At 39.5% G+C, this 14,289-nt stretch overlaps 2 protein-coding genes across 2 annotated transcripts in view; one reads left to right on the top strand and one right to left on the bottom strand.

Moving 5' to 3' along the window:
* PLCZ1 (phospholipase C zeta 1) overlaps positions 1 to 11,022 on the bottom strand; it is a 62,807-nt gene extending 51,785 nt beyond the window's left edge. Inside the window, exons 1-2 of the mRNA XM_075553069.1 lie at positions 10,894 to 11,022; positions 121 to 352 (exon numbers count right to left, since the gene is read on the bottom strand). Coding sequence (XP_075409184.1) covers positions 121 to 268 — 148 coding nt within the window. The 5' untranslated portion in view covers positions 269 to 352; positions 10,894 to 11,022. The remainder of the gene's footprint in view (positions 1 to 120; positions 353 to 10,893) is intronic.
* Positions 11,023 to 13,000: 1,978 nt separating this feature from the next.
* Positions 13,001 to 13,900, top strand: CAPZA3 (capping actin protein of muscle Z-line subunit alpha 3). Its single transcript, XM_075553068.1, has one exon. The coding sequence runs from the start codon at positions 13,001 to 13,003 to the stop codon at positions 13,898 to 13,900; it is 900 nt and encodes a 299-aa protein (XP_075409183.1).
* The last annotated feature ends 389 nt before the right edge of the window (positions 13,901 to 14,289 follow it).

Here is a 14,289-nt window from a genome sequence, read left to right as displayed (position 1 = left end):
TCAGTATTTCATGTTTTTAATAAATTTGATCCATGCCCAAATTAAATTTGATCATTTTAATCCATTACAAGGATGCATTACATATAAATATTCTGATAAAACATAGCAATTCAAACATACCTTCATCAATGGGCTCATATTTTTGAATGATCTCATAAGCAATCGTTTTGGTCATCTCATTTATATACTGCTCTTGCCTTAGAAATTCAACGAGATTTTTTTCAAAAAGAATTTTCCGATTTGGAGAATATGTATAGAAAATCTCCATGATTTCTTCCCTGTGTGCGATAGTTCTATAAATTGCCCTAAATTCTTCTATGGTGATTTTTCCTTGCTTCTCCCTGTCAGCATCCTACTAAAAAAAAAAAAGATTGATTGGCTCACATCATGATTATAAAAATATATACATTATTAAGTTGGTAGAGTATTCAGGTAATAGATATGCAAAATATACTAAAGTAAAATATTTCATGTTAGATTCTTATTTCTGATAAAATATGGGAAATTACACGAACAGAGGTCAGACTAGGGCAAGGAGTGCGAGATTGTCACCACGTCAAGCCCTTTGGCCTTTGGAGGAGCGGAAGGGTGTCTTTCCATCCTTTCCATTCTTTTAAGTTCTGCTCTATCTCTCTCCCCTCCTGCTGGTGTGCCAGGCAGTGTGCAAACTGCGACAGGCAGTGTAAAACCTGAACAAAACCCAGGCTGCACTCAGAGAATTATAGATCGCTTTAAAGTACAGAGGCAGGTAGTCATCAAATACCTGGAGGAAAGGGGATCTGAATTATCCTTGACAGATTTAGGGTAAAGACTAAAAAATGAGGACTAATAAGAAAGATTGGATTCATCTGGAGGTAAATGGAAAATTAATCAACGAGATAAGAAAGTAGAAAGTAGACGGGGTCAGGTCATTTAAAATGACAGAGGTTGTGTGTTGAAAATGATTAGCCAAAGCAGAAGCTTTTTGATAAGTGGAGCATTGCCAGCTTGAAGATGCCGACAACTTTCAGTGAAAGACGCTGGCTTGTACTGAAGCAAAGAGGGTCTCGCCGGGTGGAAAGTAAAGAGCAGATGCTCATGAAATTATGAATCTAGGAGCCAGAGGGGTTCCTCACTAATTGTACATTTAGAATCATAAGAGGAATGAGTCAGGAATGCCTAGACCATAGAAGAGTGAGCAATACTGGTAAAATTATAGAATCGTGGACCAAAAATAACAAACACACCTGGGAGAAGGAAGTGAAGTTTAGAAGAAAATTCAATGGCAAGAAAGCAATTTGTCCACATCTTATCTCTTTTCCAATATTGTAGATAGCACAAATACAGTGATTATATCATTACACTACTCTGAGGCCACACAATAAGTGACAGGTAAAGATTCCAATGTCTGTTGCCCTCACACATCTGGCCAATGTTTCACCTTTCACTTTTCTGATAAAGTATCCATGCCTCTTTAAGTAAGAGCCCACAAGTGGAAATGAGTATGCTAGTCAGGATTCCTTTGTTTTAAAGCCCGGAGTGTTCCATGTGTGGGTTGTGGGACAGTGAATTGCTATTATATAACCTTCCTAGCCATTGTCTTCTCATTCCCCCAAAATGATTAGCTGGGCTACAGCCAACCAGGGGATTGCCGAAATTGAATAGATTTATCTGTTCAAGGGGATTGACCAGTATGTGGCTTGGGTTCTCTTGAAATTTAGAAGTAGTCCTATAAGCATTGGGCTAAAAGTTTGGCAGTTTCCACCCACCAAGCTGTCAACAGAAGAAAGATATAGCAGTCTACCATCATAAAAATATGTAGTTTGTGGAACCCCATAGAGCAGTTCTACTCTGTGTTTTAGGGTAACTATGAATCAGATTTAATTCAACAGACGTGGGTTTGGTTGGTCTAGGTTTATATAAGAGCCAATTCCACATAAATTAAGTGGGATGTCACAATCGCCAAGAAAAGTCTGAAGCAAAGATTCTCTGTGTTTATAATCTCCTAGACCCAGAAAGGACACAGCCTAAGATGACAAGATACATCAGTGATTGGACTCGATGGTCCATAGAACAAGGCAGCTAGGGTGTGTTTTCCCACCCACAGCGCAAAAGCCGAGCATTTTCAGGCAGGAGGCTTGCTCCCAGCGTTAAAGCTCCTCTGACACTTGCTCATGCAGGGAGAGGCCTGCGGGTGACCCTGGTTCCGACTGCCTCGAAAGAGTCTCTGCAGCAATCTTCTTAAAGCAGCCCTGGGTCAGAGGCCTCTCAGTAAGAGGCTTGTCAGAAGAGCTTAATAAAATGTAATACTTGTTTATGCAGGGCAAGCAAGCCTAAATATGCCTGCTGCAGTCACTCCATGCCTCCCAACTGCCCTCATGCACCTCTCCTTCTACAAAATAACAGATGCTCAGTTAACATGACAGCAACAGAGCCCAGGAGCCCCTGGTAGTGTGATGAGAGCTGGCATCAGAGGTCAGCAAGGCTCCACAGCAGGGAAGAAGCTGTAGAACCAGACAGTGTTCCCAAGACAGTTGGAGGTAGCAAAGACATGAACCCATATCTGACCTAAGCCATGGCATATCTGCCTAGCAGCATAAGACTAGACATGGTTAATTTGGACATGAGCGAATGTTTACCCTTTATGCTTGTTGCACATAATAATAGCTTTCACTTTGCCAACAGTGTGCCTGATATGTTCAACTTGACCACAAATGAATGTAGCATCCATAGAATGGTCCATGTCAGAGGGGGTATATCTCTCATTCCCAGCAATCTTCAGACTGCCTGGAAGCTGGGGGCACAGCTCAGTAGCATGTGCAGTGCAAAGCCATATGCAATGCTTCTATGGACCCTAGAAGCAAACTGAGTTGGAAACAAAACATGGAGAGCACCCCATCATTTGAAAGAAGAACGCTAAACTATACAGAAAGGCTAGAAAAAATGCTGGGGTGGAATGAAGCCCTAATAGGAATGAGAAGTCGATAAGCTTGGGGAAAACCTGGGATCTGTTGTTTCCAAATCAAATGTCAATCTGAAGAATTGATAAGGTAATCATGGCATCTTAAATGAGCAGTCCTATTCAAGGAGCTTAGATATTGAGGGCGACAGAAGTGGATAGTGTAGAATTTAAATTTAAATTAGTTTATTTTATTTTGTCTCCCTCCTATCTATAGAAAAATTTTATGAAAATAAAAAAAAATCAAAGTGTGCCTATAATTCCTAAAAGTGTTGTTTTCTATAAAACTACTAACATGTACATCTCTACTTATAAACTTTGGAGATGTTGTCCGGAGAGACTTGGTAAGTTTGGGACATGCTGTCAAGAGTTGTACAGCAAGAGAGGAAGGCCCTCCAGGAGACAGCCGGACATAGGAGCCGCAACAATGGGCTCAAGCATGGGAACAACTGGAAAGATGGTGCGGGACTGGACGATGTTTCCTTCTGGTGTGCAGAAGGTCACTATGGCTCAGAATCTATTCAATGGCACCTAACAACTGAATAGCAGTATGACATAAAGTATACATTATCTCCTGATAGTGGACATTTTATCACTTTCAAACTACATATAAGCTTTATCCGGGATGTCCTCTGGTAATTTTTTTTTCCTTAAGAGTTCAAAATTGCCACTGGATTCTAGAAAAAATGGAGAAATTAGTTCAAAGAATATTTCACAAACCCAAATAATTACTATAATTTATTTTTAAAAATAATTACGTGTCAAAAAATCTAATTGAAACAGAAACACAAAGGGAAGCGGGAAGAAGGAAAGCAACAAACACAACCACAACAGAAAGTCAAACTGAACGTTTTGAGGCACAGAGTAGAGTATTCAAGCTTACAAAGTACCTATGGAGCTTATCTTCGGTTGGAGAAAACGGAAGCTCAAAAAACTCACATAGATTTCCCCCAGTCCCATAAAAAATTTGAAATAACTCCAAAACCACAGTCACAACAGATAGAAGGAAAAGTCAATGTGCTGTGGAGTATATTAACAGCAGAAATCAATTATGTAAAACAAATTTGATCATTTCAACCTCCTTTTAAATTCTCAGTGCTTCCCCTTTGCCTTCGAGATAAAACGGAAACTCTTGTCTAATATTCAAAGTGATGTTAGATCTGACCTATTCCTTTTTAGAGATGCAAATTTCAGGTGCTCTGAGTCTGTGACTTACAGTGTCAACCTCAGCTTATCTCTTACTCTTACACAGGCTGACAATGCAATCTGGAATATGCTATACTTTCACTAATTTGTATGAATCCTTGAAAAAGTGCCATCTCCTCTAAAGCCTTCACTGGGTAGTGCAATATCTCCTCTGTAAGCCAGTCAATGCACCTGCTCTGAATCCTTGCAGGACGCCGCCCCTTCTTGTATTATAGACTTGATTATACAGCAAGGAAAGACATTTTCTGTACCCCTTCTAGAATTGCCTCCGAGAACTTGTAACTTGTTTCTTTCAGACTCAGTGTTTAAAAGAGTCCCTGACCGAAGGTATCCTGAGCGTGATTTAATGCCCAATTTTGTGACTCTGATGAAATCAATGGAGAAAATAATTAAATCTTCTCTTCACTGACTAAAACTCCCTGCTATTGAGTCAATGCTGACTCATAGAGACCCCCTGTGCATTTTCTGGGAGTAGAAATCCCAGTCTTTTTCCCACAGAGCTGCGAGGGTTAATGAGCTCTCAATCAGGCAGACTACAGCCCAATGCCTAACCACTACACCACAGGAGCTTCATTTCTTTCCATTAGAGAGAGTTAAAATATTAATATACATTACAGAAAATATGCAAAAGCACAGGCTCTGTCCTAAGGTATACTACAGCTTATGAAATATAGCTTATGATAGTTAAAACTATATATAAATGGATATATAAATATAACTTATTATTCTTAAAACTTATTGCAGTTAAAAAGACAGGAAAATAGAACAGATCAAGGTGGATGTCAATGTCTATCTCTATAAGATAGGCAGGATAAACCATCCCGAAGAGAAACAATGGGACATATGGTTCCAGGGGGACACAGGAGAGGAGGAGGTGAGAGAAAGGGCCAGGGGAGCCAACAAACCCAGATAGCAAGAGATCTAAAATCAATGATGAGGAGGCGATAGAATGCTTGGTGGGGTTCAATCGAGTGCAATATAGCTGAGAGGAATTACTGAGAGCCAAATGAAGGTTGAACATGATACTGGGACAGGAAGGACGTAAAAGAAAATAAAGAACTAGGAGACAAAAGACATTTATAGAGGTATAAGCATAGGCATGTGCATATGCAAACATATTAATAATAATGATAGATGGTCATTGGGCCTCTACTCAAGTCCTTCCTCAAGGCAAGAACACTTTGTTCTAATAACCTGGTATTCTGTGATGTTCCCCTTCCTAACATGATTGCCGAAGACAAAATGGGTGCGTAAGCAAATGTGGTGAAGAAAGCTGATGATGTCCTGCTATTACAAAATATAGCATCTGGAGTCGTAAATGATTGAAGATAAACAAGTGAGTGGCCATCTATCAGGGAAGCAACAAAGCCCATAGAGAAGAAGTACACCAACCCATGTGATCATGAGACATCCACGGGATCCAGTATCAGGCATCAGAAGACCCCAAACAAACAATCATTTCAATGCAAATAAGGTGGGTCGGAATTGGAGACCCAAATCCCATCTGTAGACAATCGGGCATCCCCTCACAGAAGGGTCACTAGGAAGGGACAAGACAGCCAGGGTGCAGTACAGCACCGACAAAACACACATTTCTCTAGTTCTTCAATGCTTCTTCCTCACAACTATCATGACCCCAGTTCTATCTTACAAATCTGGCTAGACCAGAGCACATACACTGGATATAGATAAGAGCTCTCAGCACACAACATCCAGGACAGATAAGCCCCTCAGGACCAATAATGAGAGTAGCAAAAGAAGGGGAGAAGAGGGGGAGGGGGGAAGGTGAAGGGAAACTATCTCAATGATGGCTGTACAGCACACACCCCACCCCCAAGGGGATGAATAACAGAAATGTGGGTAAAGGGAGACAGTGGACAGTATAAAATATGAAAAGAAAAATAATTGATAAATTATCAAGGGTTTACAAGGGTGGGAGGGTGGAAGAGAGAATAGGGGCAGGAAGAGGAGCTGATACCAAGGGCTCAAGTAGAAAGAAACTATTTTGGAAATGATGATGGCAACATATGTACAAATGTGCTTGCTATAATTAATGTCTAGATTGTAATAAGAGCTGTAAGAACCCCCAATAAAATTATTTATTAATTTTTTTAAATTTGGATGTCAGAAGGGACTCTGGAACTTGCTCTTAATCATAGAGTAGCTAAAGTCAATGGAACATACCAAAACAAACCAAACAAAGTCAATGGAACAAATGATGACAGAAAAGAGCTGAACAGAAAATGTCAAAGGGAAGCTCAAGAAGAAAAAACCACATATTATAACAAAATGTGCAAAGACCTAGAATTAGAAAAACAAAATCACACTCAGTATATCTGAAACTTAAAAACTCGAGGAAAAACTAAGGCCTTAAGTTGTAATGCTGAGATTCTATAGGCAAAATATTGAATGAGGTAGAAAGCATCTAAAGAAGGTGGAAGGAATAAACAGAGTCACTGTACAAAATTAACTAGTTGACATTCCTCTCTTTCAGGAGGTAGCATATGAACAAGAACCCTTGGTACTGAAGGAAGAGGTTCTCGCTGCACTGAAAGCGTAGCCAAAAACCAGGCTCAAGGAATTGATGGGATCCTAATTAAAATGTTTCAACAAGCTGATGGAGCACTGGAAGCCCTTTCTTCTCTATGCCAGGCTTTTTGGAAGACAGCTACTTGACGAGAAGAGATCCATATTTGTGCACATTCCAAAGAAAGATGACCCAATAGAACGCTCAAACTGTAGCACATTGATAGATAGCCCATGGAAGTGAATTTTTGTTCTGAACATCATCCAACAACAGTTGCAGCAGTACCCTGGCAGGGAGATGCCAGAGGGTTGGGTTGGATGCAGAAGAAGACATGGAACAGGAACATCATTGCTGATGGCAGATGAATCTTGGCTGAAAGCAGAAAATAACAGAAAGATGTGTACTTGTGCTTTATTGACTAGGCCAATGCATTTGACAGTGTGGCTCATAGGAGACTATGGATAGGCTTGAAAAAAATCAGAAATTCCAGAACACCTAATTGTGCTCACAAAGAACTTGTTCATGGATCAAGAGGCATTTGTTCAAGGAGAACAAGGGAATATTGCACATTCTGGAAGGGCGTGTGTCAGGGTGGTTTTCTCTTGCCATACTTATTCAACCTGTATACTGAAAAAAGAATCAGAAAACCTGGTTTGTATGAAGAAGAACGCAGCATGAGGCTTGAAGGGTGGATAATTAACAATCTGCAATATGCAGGTGGCACATGAGGAGGACTTGAGGCCCTTGCTGATGAAGATCAAGGACTGCAACTTCACTATGGATTACAGCTCTATGTAAAGAAGACTCAAATCCTCACAACTGAATTAAGAGGCAACGTCATGACTCAATCATTAATTTCATAAAAAGCTTATAGTGCATAAAGCTTGACTCAATAATTAATTTTATAGAAAGATGTTTATAGAGTATAAACCTTTATTGCCAAGGCCTTAAAGTGATATATTTTTACTGAAAATTTATAAGAAAATGCCACCTTGTAACCAAATAAATTCATGTTACAGATTTGCTGGAAAAAAAACCAACCAGATTCTTAGGAAATTAATAAATGTAAATCAGTCTCATATATATTTTAAACAATCATGATTGATCTAGTTCCAGGTAATATTTATGATTTCTTAGTGGTTTGAGGTACTTTCACACATTATATTTTATGTAGCATTTAAAAGAAGACTGAGATAACTATATTAATACCCCAAGTTTGCAGGTTAAGAAATATGACCAGAGAGATTTTTTGGCTTGCCAAGTACTAATCAGCTATGATCTCAGAGAGCCAAAACTCTCCAAGCTCATTTATCTTGCCAATAATAATAACCCCTGAAATGGAACTATTTTGGTCATCAAAGTAAGATTGATTATGGTTCACTTTATTTAATGCAGCAGAAAAGCATATTGATGAAGGGTGAAAAGATTAGCAACAGAAGTTAAAGCAAAACAACAGAATGTTAAAGAAGCTTCCTAGCAAGCTTAGTCAGTCTACATAGTTCCCGTAAACATTCCATTTAACCAAGGTTTTGAAGCATGTACAGGAGCTTTCCCTAAAGGAACAAAATATTCTCTATTATAAAACTCACTGTTGTTGCTTTAGGTGCCAGGGAGTCACTTCCAGCTCATAACTGGTCCCTGTGACAGAGGCCTCCCAGAAGCCCTGCGGCTGAAGTCATTACTGGAGAAATCACCCTTTGGTTGGCAGCTGAGAACTTACCCGTTGTGACATGGTGCTCTCCGTTATAAGGATTAGAACAATTGTCTTACTATTAAGAATGATTTGTCATGAATGTCTGCTGTGCCTGAATGTAAATAATACTTCTAAAGCACTTGAAGTCTTTTTAAAGAGGTTTTTGAAGTAATGTAAACCATCTCTGCCCCTCTAAATTTTGTAATTTATCAAAGACAAAAAACAAAAAACAGCCACGCCAAAAAATGTTTGCTAAACAAATTAAACTTCAGGCCTGCCAATGTCCAAATACGCCTAAATTCCAATTAATGTGTGTACTTGTTCCATTAAGCATTCTAGCAAGCACATTTAAATCTGGCGTATATCTCATTCAAATGCATTTCAAACAATCTCTCTATTTTGAAGAGAGCTCTGGTGCTATAGTGTTAGTACTGGACTGCTGACCTCAAGGTCAACTTCCCTACCATTCCACAGAAGAAGAAAGGGGAGGCTTTCTAGTCCAATAAAGAGTTACAATATTAGAAACCCCCAAGGAAAGGTCTGCCCTGTCCTTAAGAGTCACTATGGTTCAGAATCAACTCGATAGCAGTGAGTTTTTGAGTTGAAAGGAGTCTTGGGGGCACTGAGAGAAAAATTTTGGATTGTCTTGGTTTGCAAACTGAAAGGTCAGCATTTCAACCCCTCCAGCCTCTCCTTTAAAAAAAAAAAAAAAAGATGAGACCATCTTCTCCCAGAAAGGGAGCTAAGGAAACACTGTGGAGCAGGTCCTTTCTGTCCCATAGAGTTGCTGTGAGACAGAATAAACTCAAAGGCATTGGGCTAACTTTGTCATGGATGGACGGGACACATAGCCCTGTACTTCAAATGCAGGATTGTGGTGAATTGGTCAAAGTTCTGCTACCTTTTAGCTGCACACACTGCTTATATTCATAAGAGTATGTTCCTGAACCTCTAGATTGGCCATGCAGCCTCTTGAGGAATACGGTTTTCCCTTTTTTCCCATGTCCTCTTAGTTATTAGTAAACTTAAATAACCTCAGTCGTGTTTCTTCACATCTCTGAACACACTGTCTCTCTTCAGAACTGTCTCTTCAAGAATATTTGTATAACCTATAGGGTTGGAAAGAATAGTCTTCTTCCAGAGTAAAGGTCGTGTTTGCTGTCAACTATGTTATAGATAATAATGGAGGTAAACTACTTGAACATAGATTCGGAATATAGCTACTCGGTCCTCAAAAGCCAAAATTACAGTCAGGGTGTCTCTCTGCCTAACTATCTAGATGGCTCAGTTTTGCATTCTTTCCTGATTCCCAAGAAATTAGCACTTTTCTGCTCTAAAATGACAACCCTTGTCTTTTTCTCATAGTATTCATGAGCCAGGTCTCCTCCTACTAGGCCTAGATCTTTGGGCTTTTTTTCTTCTTCAGAGTAAAGCATTGTCTCATGTTTACCCATAAGTCACTAAAATCTAACCCACTACCACTTTTATCCCTTCTGTTATTTTCTTCTAATATCCAATGAACCCGGAGTCTGATGTCATCTAAGATATTGCTATATGCACTATATGAGGAGGCTTCTAAAGTTCATTTTAAAATTCCCTTATTTAAAACAAAATTTGTCAAAATTTTTAGTTTCCTTAAAGAGTATTAAAAATAATGTTTACATAGTCACTATTGGAAAGTGCAACAGACCCTTGTGATGCACCACACCACAGCCCTTTGCCTCTGTGTTGTCTCTGCTGCTCTGGTGAATACCCACACGTCACCTCCCGTGACCCACAGGAAGCCTCTGTATTGACCTTTCCATCAAGCCTTGGCATAGCAGCACCCGAAAGCCGGAGGGACAGGCAGCCTTTTAGCAATGGTGTTCCAGTTGATGGATGCTACAGTCTGCTTTGTACTGTAAGATGTTCTCTAGTTGGAACCCCAGGTTCTCCCCATTATGATGGAACCTTTGGACAGTTTCCTCGATTCTCAGGAGAATGGCGATGGGGAGCAAACGGACTGCGATGTGGAAGTGGGTAATGAAGAATATCTGCTCGCTTGTGTTCTGAGGTGGCCTGCGGTGTCTGTTGCTGCTGCTGTGAGGGGCTAGACCTTTGGCTCTGAGCATAGGGACCCTACGCGCAACAGAAGCAAAGCATTGCCCTTCTCGCCCCATACTCACAGTTGTTAAGTTTGAGCCCACTGTTGCAGTCACTATGTGAAGCCATCTGGTGGAGAATCTTCCTCCTTCTGATGACCATCTGCTTTTCGGAGCATTGATGTCCCTTGTATATTCCTATATAGTCAGGAGATTGTTCTAAACTGATCCTTTTTTTTCCTTTGAAATTTAATCAACAATTGTTTTCCCTCCTAGCTAAGTTATTTCCATATCCAAATATAATTGCCATGATTAAATGCTACAATTCTTGAAAAACTAATTTTTGTATCTTCTATAGAGATCAGACAAAATGTAACTATATTTTAACATTTACTTAGAGTGGAATAAGTCTGACTTAGGTTGGGGGTAAGAGCAGATATCATCTCACCTTAAAAATATATTTCACATGAGAAATATCGCACTGGATATCTAATTTTCCAAGTAATTTCACAGTTTTATCTAGATTAATTTTTCCACCTCTAAATTCATCCTGAATCTTTGATAGAAACCACGTATGATGCACAAAAAAGAAGTTAAGGAAATTAACACAGTAAGTGATTAAGTATTTAAAAGCCTTAAAGTTGCATTTAATTTCTCTCTAATTTTTAAAATGCATTTATTTGTATTTTTTAAAGGTTTCTACTTTGTGTGCAAATTAAGTGACAAGATATTTAAGAAGCAAATTTAGCTAGTTACTCTTCTACAATAAACAACAATTCACAATAAGACTAGAATATTTTTAAATTGAGAAATAAAGTTATAACTTGGAGAACATAGTAAAACATTATTGCAGTTTATTTTTTTGAAGACATGGTCTTGGGAGACAGCAGAGGTCACAGGCCTCTTTCAACTGAAAACTGAGTACATTAAAACCTAATCATAGAAAAGATAGGACATTAAATGAATCATTAACATGTCATGTAACAGTTTATATTACTGAATGTTCAATAATTAGTAACTATTGCTGATAGAATTTTTATTGCTTTCATATAAATTACTGCTATTGCATTAATAGATGCACCATTCTAGTGATACGCGCACACACACACACACACACACAGAACCAAAAACTCAAATATTTTAAGTCCATCAAAAAGGAGTTACTAAAAATATATGGTAAGTTTACATTTGGTGTGACAAATAAAACCAAAATAATCAGACTTATTCGCTATTTAATATAAATTACAAATATTAGGACTCTTCAATTTGAAAGACTAAGACTACAATAAATAATACGGAAATCTATAAAGCCATGGAAAATGTAGGCCCCAAAATTTGTCTTAAAATCCACCTAATTTGAGATTGTTAGAAGTAATGAGAGCCATTAAAGTTAATAGCTATGACTTAACATGGCAAAACTTGTGTTTCTCAGAGAGAAAGATATAGGAAGCCTGAGAAATCTCAGAAAAGCTTGGGACAGATGTAGAAGTGAATGGTTTAGACTTAAATGAGAGGAACCTAAGTCCAGAATGCTCCAGAAAGCATGAGAGGAAACTCAAGTGAGGAAGTTCAAACCTAGAGAGTGAGAGAGAGCAGGGCAACAGAAAGGACTTTGGAGCGGATATTTGTTCACCACATATTCATGACGTGTTGTTACAGCACTGCTCAGAGTGAATTCTCTCCCCATTGGGGGTGGTCACAGGCTCCAAATAGAATTGACTCTGTCCCCTTGCAGAAATGGAACTCCTTGATTGAGGCTGTTGCCACTGCCACCTCTTTTCTAGGATGAAAGCAGAGAACACTGAAGTCTGTTGCCTTTGTGCTTTGGATATAGGTCACCGCAAGTCCCCCCAAAACACTACAAGAGGTGTGGATTCTCGATGCCCTGCCCTCACACTTTCTGGCTTTTTGTTTCTATTCTGACCACCTCCAAATCCAAAATATTCATAGATGTAGCATCCTGCTGACTTTCCTCGCCCTCCCCCCCATGACCTGTCATTGTATCTCATTTTATTTTTACTAGTTTTGTTTAATTCCCTCAAATCTCTCATCAAAAATGCGCTTCCAGTGAGTGTGAGACAGCTGTTGTGAGGGTCTGAGTAATAGCCCCCTTATCACCCCTGAAGGTGTAACTCTGCCAGCTTCTCTCTAGGAATCCGACCGCTGATTTTCTCGATACCTGATATCACACTCAGAGTCACACCACTTTTGAAGAAGCCTGTTCAGGAAGCTTAGCTTTTAACATCTTCAAAACATGCTTAGCTGGCTGGCTGGGAGTGTGCTGTCAGGTGACGGCAATGTTTGTTGTTGTTTGTCCCCCTTGGGGTTGGAACACCCATTGTGACATCATGCAAAGTTCTAGCCTTCATACAGAGAGCTTTTTATGACATAATCAGGAGACCCAGAGCCTGCCAAAGTGCCTGCTTTGGTGGTTGTGCAGAATGATCTTAACCTTGACTGTTTAACACCTGGATGGGAAAGGTGTCTCAGGGAATGTTTCCTCCTTCCTTTGAACACTCTCAACTTCAGAAGCTTGGCTTCTGCAGCAACCAAGTATGGCACTTAGTGTGCTAAGTAGGAAAGAGAAGGAAAAAGCAATTCGCAGACTGCTGATACAGGCTCCTCCAGGGGAGTTTGTAAACGCGTTTGATGATCTCTGTCTGCTTATCCGGGATGAAAAACTGATGCACCATCAAGGTGAGTGTGCGGGTCACCAACACTGCCAAAAATATTCTGTACCGCTCTGTATCGATGGCAATCCCGTGCTCTTGTCTCATCACAACGTGGTGGGGGACTTTCGATTTTTTGACTGTCAAAGCAAACTTTCTTTCAGATTTGACCTTCTTCAAAATCAGTTAAAAGACATCCAAAGCCACGGTATCATTCGGAATGAGTCAGAATACCTAAGAAATGTTGTTCTGTGTGCCTTGAAATTGTACGTGAATGAACACTTTCCAGCTGGGAATTGCAATGTGCTGAGAAAAACCGTGAAGTATAAGGAGTTCTTGATAGCATGCATTGAAAATCACAGTTACCAATCAGGAGATTGCTGGAATGGCCTTTGGAAATCTAAATGGATATTTCAAATAAATCCATTTCTGACCCAAGTAACAGGAAGAATTTTTGTGCAAGCTCACTACTTCAGGAGCGTCAACCTTCATGTGGAAATCTCCAAGGACCTCAAAGAGAGTTTGGAAGTAGTTAACCAAGCTCAGCTGGCTCTAAATTTCGCGAGGCTGGTGGAAGAACAGGAGAATAAATTTCAGGCTGCAGTCTTAGAAGAATTACAGGATTTATCAAATGAAGCCCTGAGGAAAATTCTGCGAAGAGATCTTCCAGTGACCCGCACTCTAATCGACTGGCAGAGAATACTCTCAGACTTGAACCTGGTGATGTATCCGAAATTAGGGTATGTCATTTATTCAAGAAGCGTGTTATGCAACTGGATAATATAAAGAATTGCTCCTGGTAATTGTCTGGAACTGGTTTGATTGTATGTCTGGGAAAGAGTCGTTTGTTTTTCTAAGGTGGACAGGCCCCAAAGGATATCTAGGGATAAACAAATGCAAAATTAACAGGTAAATGTGTAGTGTGTCATTTTACTTAAGGAATATTTACTTATCAGGGAGGAAAGAGTAAAGCAAATGGGTTACACGACAGTGATTAAGATACAGAAACATTTATTAGAATTTAAGAGAACATTTAAAATATGGCACCACAGAAATTGTGGTGGCCCAAGTGAAAGCTAGGTGTCTTTTAATTATGTGTCTTAATTCTCCAGAAGATCCAACAATAAGACTCAGTGATTTATGAAACAATTACAGAGGCATTTACCTCCTGATAG

This window comes from Tenrec ecaudatus, chromosome 6 (genome assembly GCF_050624435.1).
Source record: "Tenrec ecaudatus isolate mTenEca1 chromosome 6, mTenEca1.hap1, whole genome shotgun sequence".
Lineage (NCBI taxonomy): Eukaryota > Metazoa > Chordata > Mammalia > Afrosoricida > Tenrecidae > Tenrec > Tenrec ecaudatus.
The sequence above is the reverse complement of the archived record's forward strand: the minus strand, read 5'-3'. Positions and strand labels throughout refer to the sequence as shown.

Excerpts from the sequence above, each read along its gene's own strand:
- CAPZA3 (XM_075553068.1), top strand. The coding sequence starts at position 13,001 with ATGGCACTTAGTGTGCTAAGTAGGAAAGAGAAGGAAAAAGCAATTCGC.